At 36.0% G+C, this 9139-nt stretch overlaps 1 protein-coding gene across 1 annotated transcript; it reads left to right on the top strand.

Annotated features, from left to right (window-relative positions):
* Positions 1–216: 216 nt before the first annotated feature.
* On the top strand, positions 217–3987 carry LOC121415039 (uncharacterized protein C9orf85 homolog). Its single transcript, XM_041608110.1, has 3 exons — positions 217–636; positions 1813–1932; positions 2359–3987. The coding sequence occupies exons 1-3, from the start codon at positions 428–430 to the stop codon at positions 2597–2599; spliced, it is 570 nt and encodes a 189-aa protein (XP_041464044.1). The 5' UTR covers positions 217–427; the 3' UTR covers positions 2600–3987.
* Positions 3988–9139: the final 5152 nt, after the last annotated feature.

The raw sequence follows: 9139 nt of genomic DNA, 5'->3' as shown, positions 1-9139 counted from the left end.
GTTATTTTTAAATCTTACATTATTTATTGAATGGAAGTAAAACAAAACTGAGGACAAAAAACATAGTATTTATATCATCCAGATCAGTGACTGGTTTGCATTTTCTGTAGAAAATTTGGTTTTATACAAACGGCGTACCATAATAATAAGGAAACGCCTATGGCAAGCGCAGTGTGAGTAATAGTGGATTGCACATTTTGATGCAATCCATTTTCCTGCCTGCGCAGCCCAGCCAGTGTCTGCGGGCCGGCCTGGCCGCCCCGCTCCCGGTGTGTGGCAAGTGTATCGCGATATATGCTGGAGGCACGCAGAACATGTTCGGTGCGCTGGACGTTTACATCACTCGATCATCAGTCAGGCGTTTCAGTCCTTCACTTTACTACTTGTTGGAGCTGTATTAACTAATTAATTTAGAAACAAAGACAAAATGAGCAGTCAAAGAGGTAATGTTAAGAAGAGCAAGCCTCCTAAACATGTGAATAAAACAGGTTTTAAGAACTCAATGCACGACACCAGCAAAAAAACAAAAGAAATCAATCAACTGATTATTTCTGGTGTGTGTCTTCGATGTAAAGAGATTCTTGAATGGAAAATTAAGTACAAGAAATACAAGCCTTTGACTCAACCAAAGAAATGGTAAGTTTTCTATCTCCTTATTTATGGCTCACTGGTTTCAATTTCAGGGGAAGTTAAAATGATTTATTTACCACCTTGAATAAAAAACTTTAATTTAATTACTAAATTAGGCCTATTAGGGCAAGAACAGTTTTCTGTAAATGAGCATGCCGAATACGAGAATCAAAATAATAATGAAAAAATCAATTCATTTATTTTCCTCAGGTGACCGCGTAGCGGTCTGGCGCCCAGGAGCTTACCGTGTATTTACCCATACTCACGGGACAAGGGTAGATCTAGATTATGGTCAAAATATCTAGCAAGATAAATTGTGAAGATAGAAATTATGCACTAACATCGATTATATGGATGAAGGTCTAACGAGTGGTAGAATCCTGACGTCAAGGCACAGACTGAAACCTAAAAAAACTGAAAAGTTCTCTCCTCCCCAGTCTCGATCGGCCGTTTTTGTTGTGAATCATAACAAAGTGGCCGATCGAGACTGGGGTAGAAGGAGAGAACTTTTTGGTTTTTTGAGGTTCCAGTCTGTGCATCGATGTCAGGATTCTACCACTTGTTAGTCCTTCATCCATATACATGTAATCGATGTTAGTGCATAATTTCTGTTTTCACAATTTATCTTGCTAGATATTTTGACCATAATCTACCCTTGTCCCGTGAGTATGGGTAAATACACGGTAAGCTTCTGGGTTAGTGTTTAGGGTGCTTTTTGAGATCTCATGTTCGCGCATGGTATCCACTCGTGAATGGAAGTGCCCCCCCCCCCCGAATACATGTAAGTAATCCAGAGTAATTTAGATAATGAATGAAGTAAGTAAAGTGAGTAAAGTAATTGAATGTAATAAAATTGACAGTAATTGAAGTCATTTACAATTACTTTCCCTTTAAAAATGTCAGTTATTTACAAATTACAATTATTAAAAAATATGTGATTAATTATTCAATTGATCAATTACATATGGTCTTTGTAATTGAGCCTAACCCTGACTGGAACTTTAGATTTATGCACCCTTCAATTCCCTCGCCATTGCAGACTCTTACATAGCCAATTATAAATTTATACTCATTTTCAGCCACAGCATGTCTCGATTACCAAGTAAAAATGTAGATGTTGCTTGCTAAAAAATAGACAGTTCTGTCCTAAAACCTCAAAGTTATATTTTTAAACACTTTTAGCACCAAATGTCAACAGAAGAGAGTGAAGGATGCTTATCACATCATCTGTGCAGTTTGCAGAGAAGCCGAAAATGTATGCGGCAAATGTGGAATGCAAGTAGATCAGGAAGAGGGTGATAGGTAAGGAAACAAAATTCAGCAACATGGGGGGGGGGGGGCAGCAGGTGTTTTACCTGTTGATTGTTACAGTTGACCATGGTAGCAACACTGTAGGTCAGTGTTTTCCAGACAATAAAGAAGTGATCCCATTTTTCACCAACTGATCAGAGGACTGGATTATTGGACATTCTAAAGAGGTAAGTCAAATGATCCAGTCATCTTATTGGTCAAAAGTGGGGTCAAAGCAATGAACCAGGGTTATTACTTGTTTATTGATTTGAAAAATGAAAACAAAAAATCTGAGATACCTGAAAATTGGCGACTATTGTTTTAGCGATGATAATGATGGTTGATGTTTGATGATATTGTTGATGATTTGTTCATATATTTGTTAGACTCACTACAATATATTCATTAAAACACTGTAATTCATTTTTTTTTTGTCAGCAATCATCTTGATAACAAGGAAGAAGCAAGAGAAGAGCTAGCCTGTCTATCTGAGAGAGAAATGAGAGCTTACCTTAGAGCACAGGAGAAGACTTCAGGATCTCAACAACATTCTAGAATACCAAGGCATCAAGCTTTTGAAGAAGCAGGAGAATTGGACAATGATAATATAGAGAGTTCAGTTGAAACTATAGCTAACAGATGTAGCAATGTACATTTAAATGGGATCCCAGCCTCATGAGGCACTCCAAATGTTTTGATTCAATTCATTCAAGAACAGATGTGGACACAGAAACATTCATGATTATGTATCCATGTATTAACATGTAAATCTGCAGCTTTAGAGTATATTTAAAGCAGTTTTTATTTATCGCATATTTTGCACATCTTTTCAACATTCAGATTATATAGTAAGCTTAGAGCCTCTAAGTCATAATAATAATAATAATATAGGTATATGTATTTACCCAGGATATCCACTTGATTTCCGAAAACAGTTCTCCCAGCGGGCCCTGCTATTGTTTTCATATGATGCATTCTTCATATATGATTGAGTAAAAGCTATTTGAAGAAAGGATGCCCCCCCCAAAAAAAAAAAGAGAAAAAAATGAATTTAAAAAAGAAGTAAAGAAAGCATGTACCTTTCTAAAAAGGTACATATCTGCCCTTTGATGAGAACTCAAATAATGATAATGATCAACAATTTTCTGTTTCTTTGAAATATTGCTTGAATTAATTTCATTAAATGGAGATGTCTTATACTAGGATACATTTTTTGTTCACTTAAAACTTGTTATTGTTTTGATGATCAGCCATGCATAAAGTCTGTTAATCCTGCACTTACTACACCAGGTAATTTCATTAAATGTATTTGTTTGATAGAATTAAGGAAGTGTTCAGAATACCGCCCTGGTGGGTGTTTCATAAAGCTGTTCGTAAAGTTACAAACAACTTTATGCACAACTGGAACATGTTCTTAGGTCATATATCAATTATATACAGGGATATCATTAAGCACAAGAAGGGATCACCAGTCGTGCGTAAATTCATTCATATCTTAGGAACAGCTTTATGAAACACCCACCTGGTATCCAAATTTGCACTCACCCTTTCCTCTTGTCAGTCCCTGTATTGTGTAAACACTTCTCAGCAGCTCAAATTTGGCCAGGTTCCTTAACCCATATCATATTAGGTACTGAAGTGATGACATGACAAAAACTTTTTTTGCATTTCATCATTTTTGATACCATATTCTGGTAGAGCATGAAGAAAAATCCCCCAATTCCAAAATTTGATTAGAATCGGTCCATTGGGGCCTGATATACGACCTCATGAATAAGCCCCATTGGAGTCAATTTATTGTTGACCTGGTTCCACAGACTGATTCCCACCAAATTTGGGTTGTGGGGGGGGGTATCATGCCCTACCAAAATATATAAAAAAAAACACTGAAATGCAAAAAGTGAAAATTGATGACATCACACTTTGGTGCTCTATAGGCCCACTTGAATGATACCAGGCATAATTAATTTACTATTCGAGAAATTTATTACTGCAATAATGTTTCATGTATGTTAGCCAAAAAAAAAAACCCTGAAAATTTCATCAAAATCGGATAACAAATAACGAAGTTATTGAATTTTAAAGTTTCTAAATATTGGTGAAAACAGTTAAATGCACATTGCCCTGAATATTCATTAGGTGGGCTGATGTCACATCCAATTTCTTTTTTATTTCATTACATGAAATCATGTTTTATTTTTTCATACATTTGTGAATGATGTGTCTCCGTTATGATGAAATAAGTTGCGGCAATAAATAACTAGTGCACTTAATCCAATTGTTTTAGTTCTTGGTAGCACAATTTTTAATAAACCTAATTTCATATAATAAAATACAAAAGAACAAGCGGGGATATACAATATCATCTGCCCACCTAATGAATATTCATAAAGACATGCCTTGAACTGTTTCACCAGAATATTGCAATTCTTTAAAATTCAATAACTTTGTTATTTGTTATCTGATTTTGATCAAATTTTCAGCATTTTGCTTTGTGAATTCTACTCTATTTATTGAGATAAAAATGTCCCCAGCCTGAACCATCCCTTTAAGTTACAGGTTTATTTATTCTCTGTTTAATGAATGGTCATCTCAAAGGTTACTGCATCAGCATGGCAACGTCCAAGGGACAATCTCCAAAGGTGTAATTTGGACTAGTGGCTGAACACACGGTCAATGAGAGACCACACAGGTAGGGTCAGTTCGCCCCCCCCCCCCCCCTTTAAAGCCCATCTTTAGTTATAGTAAATCCTAGTCCAGATTGGACCTTGTTGTTTGGAAGTGCCCTTTCCCAAAAGCTAACATAGAGGGCACATGTCTCCCAATCTCTAATCAGCGACAATCCACTCTTCTTCGCTCCCCACCAAGGGGAGCGAAGAAGAGTGGATTGTCGCTGATTAGAGATTGGGAGACATGTGCCCTCTATGTTAGCTTTTGGGAAAGGGCACTTCCAAACAACAAGGTCCAATCTGGACTAAGTAAATCCCCCAAAGTGGATGTCACTATTCCAATTCATTACCGTACTAGAGTGTGTATCAAAAAAAAGTATACACTTTGTAAAAGCCCTGGGAATTAAAAAATATAAAACATGTGGGTATTTTTTTCACATATAATCTTGAGTTCGGGTCTCATCTATCCAATGAAAGTAAAAGTTTTGACAGAATGTTACACTTGCGTGAGCACTGTCCATTTTTGTAAAGCTCGCAGAAATCTGTTTGCGCAGAAATGCTCGTTTTCACGCTGTGTTGAGGGGAAAGGGCGAAATCAAACTTACCCTGCAAAACATTTCTCATACATTTCCCTTGCACTTTTAGTAAATAGAAATAAAATGGATACATTCAAGCATTTGTAACAATTTTGCCACCCAAATTGAAATTTCAACACTTAGTAAGCACAACACTTACCCTTTTGTGCCAGCTGGATCTCAGGACATAACCGAATCTGACCAAAAGTTTATATCAGACATCTCCAGCATTTTTGTACTAAGTTTTTATCATTTAAAGTGGGTTTACATTTTATTTTTCATTTAATACTTGTTTCTCCACACTTTCCTCAAGCTTCACAATGATTAACAAAATGAAAATCAAGCCTAAGCCACTTCATGTAAATCACAGCTCAGTGTAAAGCAAATATCGTCACGATGGCCTCGGTGTGTGGGGGAAAGGGGTGGGGCGCAATGCACTCTTCAAAGTGTTTTGGACAAGGAAACAATTTTAAAAAGGTAAAAGATATCTTCAAATCAATTTTACTGGCTAAATACCACGTGTTCTTCATGATTAAGGTCTACTTTTATTCGCAAAAATATTTCAAAGCTCTGCGCAAATCATTTTTCACTAACTTTTCAAAAGTAAGTGGTGCTCACTCAAGCGGAAATATTTTTCGACAGTTATATCGTCATTTGCTTAAAGGGACCTGTACCAATGTTAAAACGTGGAAAAATACTCGGGATATTACACATATAAAATTTTACAGGATTTTTTCTAAGTGTAAACTTTTTTTGATACGCACTGTAGATTAAATGAATGTGTGTGTGTACCCTATGATGTGAAGGTTTTTAATAAAACCCATTCTCAAGCACAAAATGGGCTGAAAATTTCATAACATACATGTAATCTTTGTCTTCAGCTTTCTAATATTAAATTACTACATTGGTATAGGGTTTGCTCAAAGGGCTATTTTTTAATTGAAAAAAAATACAAAGAGAGGGTGCTATGCCAAACTTAAATTGCAGCAACTGAAAAAAATGCCTAATTGGAAATCTAACAGCTGTAAAAAAAAATACTACTACACTTTTGTAATATTGCAATGGTAGAATTCATATTAGCCAAAGCTTTATCCAGACTTTAAAGGGGAGTTCACTCTGATTTAAAGTTTATTGTAAAACAGTCAGTCGGCAAGCCCCTGTGTTAATGAGCAAATGGGCAAGATTTATCCAAGTCCTCTCGTGGCTGAATTCATGTCCCTGCAAAATCTCGTGAATTGTGAGACTTTTTTCTCAAAGAATTTAACCACTTTCTCCTGGAGTAAAATTGATTATTTTTGTACCATTGGGAAGAGTAAATGTTACTCTTTCATATTGGTTATTTCTTTTGAATAAAATATTTTGATAAATAAGTGATTTTTTTACCAGAAAAGATGCATCAAACAGAATTTTCTTCCTCTGTTTTCACTTGCAAATTGTGCAACATTTTGTGTTTTAGGTACCAACATTATTTATATCATCAGAAAGCTCAAACTCTATACTTTCTTACAATGTCACTCTTGATATGTGGCATCTTTTAGATGGGTCAGCAGCCAGCTTTTTCCATCAAGATACAAGACGAGATTTCTAAAATTTCTGAGTAACATAAAATCCAGAGTTCTGATTGGCTGAATGTTTTCACAACAACAGGCGCGGGTTATTTGAAGAGATTACCACATGGTGAGTGTGACCTTGCAGAGGCCCAGTGTGGGGAACATTGGAATTTGCGTGGGTGTGTGGTCTCTGTGACCAATCAGAGTGCAGTATTCTTGTTTTTGAGCTGCTAAATGTACTTGGCCTATGAAAAGCTGGCTGCTGACCCATCTAAGATACATTTTCTTATACAAATTATATCATATTAAAGCGTAGATCTTCAGCTTTATTATGATCTAAAAATCATTTGTGCTCAAACAGAAATCAAGTGTGAAAACAACATTTGTTGCATGAAAAAAATCATTTTGTTTCATGTTTTATATCAAAAGTTTTCCCTATATTACAACATTTTTAAAAATTCCAAACACATGACCTGAAAGAATGATTCTTCTTCTTTACAAAGATACCAAAAACATGAAATTTGGTTAATATTTAGAGCAGCAATGGCAGAATAAAAAGAGGTGTTTTGGTTCGCACCAAGCTCATTAATAATGCAAAAACCCTATAGACATGAATATCACTTGGATAAAAGAAGCTACTTTTTCAGGGCTTGCCGACTGACTGAAAAGCAGGAAAATAAATACTTGTGAAGGTTTGAGGAAATTCCATCAAGGATTTTAAAAATGGTTTTATTGCACCTTCAATATACCAACGGACAAATCATTTCACACCTGCTCCTGATTGAAAAATATTTTAGTCACCATGGACCATTAAAAAAATGAAATTTATGCATTTTATATTACATGACATAAGGGGCAGCTGCTCATATATGACATAAGGGGCAGCTGCTCATATATGACATCACAAATCAAAAACTTGAAATTCTTATAACTTTATTAATCTTTGATGGAGTTTTACTTTTATCAAACCTTCACCAATGTTTTATGATTTTTTTCTAGCGTTTTTACAACTTTTTGTCAGGGTGAACTTCCCCTTTAACAATAAGCCAGTGACCACACACATGTTAACAATATCATTTTCTTCATGACTGGTTCTCCTTGTCACTTTCATTCTCTTTTTTTTAAAAACAAATCCAAACAGGAACACTATGTTCACACACATTGTACAATTCACAATATATTTAATAATAATGCAACAGTATAATTTGGTGTTTGCATTACAATAAGAATATTAAAATATTTTATCTCTTTATCATCCACAACGGAATCTGAAGCAGGACTTCATTTTAAAACAGTAAAATACTGAAAAAGTAAAAAATGAAATTTGAAGTTTTGTCTGTTTTCATTTCAATCCCTTTACATAATAAGGGTTGTCAGGATAGCAAGTGAAATCCCTGCTTTTGATAAAATGATGCTACCTTTATAACAAACTTGTCACCAATACCCTTTGATAATAAGTGGAAATTAGGCAAAATGATAAATAGACTCAATGGTTAGTAGGAGACTTGGACCCTTGTTACATCTGGAAAGAGAGCTGGCATTGGGCCTGGCCTCAGGTAGGAAAGAAAACGGATGGAAACGTATCAAACCAACCTCAGGTCAAGTTACCGTGAATCTACCCGAGACCACCTCGCAACCCTACCTTGCAGTAGCTTGCCCCCATTTGTCAAAAGTGAATGAATGGGTAAATGAATGTGCTGTGATGTAAACGGGTACATATTTACGGACCACATCCGTTTGCAAAGCTAATCCACCTTAATTGTCGTCAAGGATGCAACCAGACTTGGGCCGGCCCGGGCCAGCACTTTTCAGATGTAACCTGGGTCTAAGGAAGATTAGACCACATGAAAAGTAAAGAAGCGGGGAAAGAGCCCCTCTCATTTAGATTGGAGATTTTGTGCCCTTTTTATTGTCTCACCTGCGAAGCAAAGTGAGACTATAGGCGCCGCTTTTCCGACGGCGGCGGCGGCGGCGGCGTCAACATCAAATCTTAACCTGAGGTTAAGTTTTTGAAATGACATCATAACTTAGAAAGTATATGGACCTAGTTCATGAAACTTGGCCATAAGGTTAATCAAGTATTACTGAACATCCTATTAGAGTTTCATGTCACATGACCAAGGTCAAAGGTCATTTAGGGTCAATGAACTTAGACCATGTTGGAGGAATCAACATCGAAATCTTAACCTGTGGTTAAGTTTTTGAAATGTCATCATAACTTAGAAAATATATGGACCTAGTTCATGAAACTTGGACATAAGGTTAATCAAGTATCACTGAACATCCTGCATGAGTTTCACGTCACATGACCAAGGTCAAAGGTCATTTAGGGTCAATGAACTTTGGCCGAATTGGGGATATCTGTTGAATTCCCATCATAACTTTGAAAGTTTATGGATCTGATTCATGAAACTTAGACATAATA

The sequence above is a fragment of the Lytechinus variegatus genome, chromosome 5, assembly GCF_018143015.1.
Source record: "Lytechinus variegatus isolate NC3 chromosome 5, Lvar_3.0, whole genome shotgun sequence".
Lineage (NCBI taxonomy): Eukaryota > Metazoa > Echinodermata > Echinoidea > Temnopleuroida > Toxopneustidae > Lytechinus > Lytechinus variegatus.
The sequence above is the reverse complement of the archived record's forward strand: the minus strand, read 5'-3'. Positions and strand labels throughout refer to the sequence as shown.

Excerpts from the sequence above, each read along its gene's own strand:
- LOC121415039 (XM_041608110.1), top strand. The coding sequence starts at position 428 with ATGAGCAGTCAAAGAGGTAATGTTAAGAAGAGCAAGCCTCCTAAACAT. Across the intron at positions 637-1,812 it reads TTGACTCAACCAAAGAAATG|CACCAAATGTCAACAGAAGA; the intron begins GTAAGTTTTCTA and ends AAACACTTTTAG. Across the intron at positions 1,933-2,358 it reads GATCAGGAAGAGGGTGATAG|CAATCATCTTGATAACAAGG; the intron begins GTAAGGAAACAA and ends TTTTTTTGTCAG.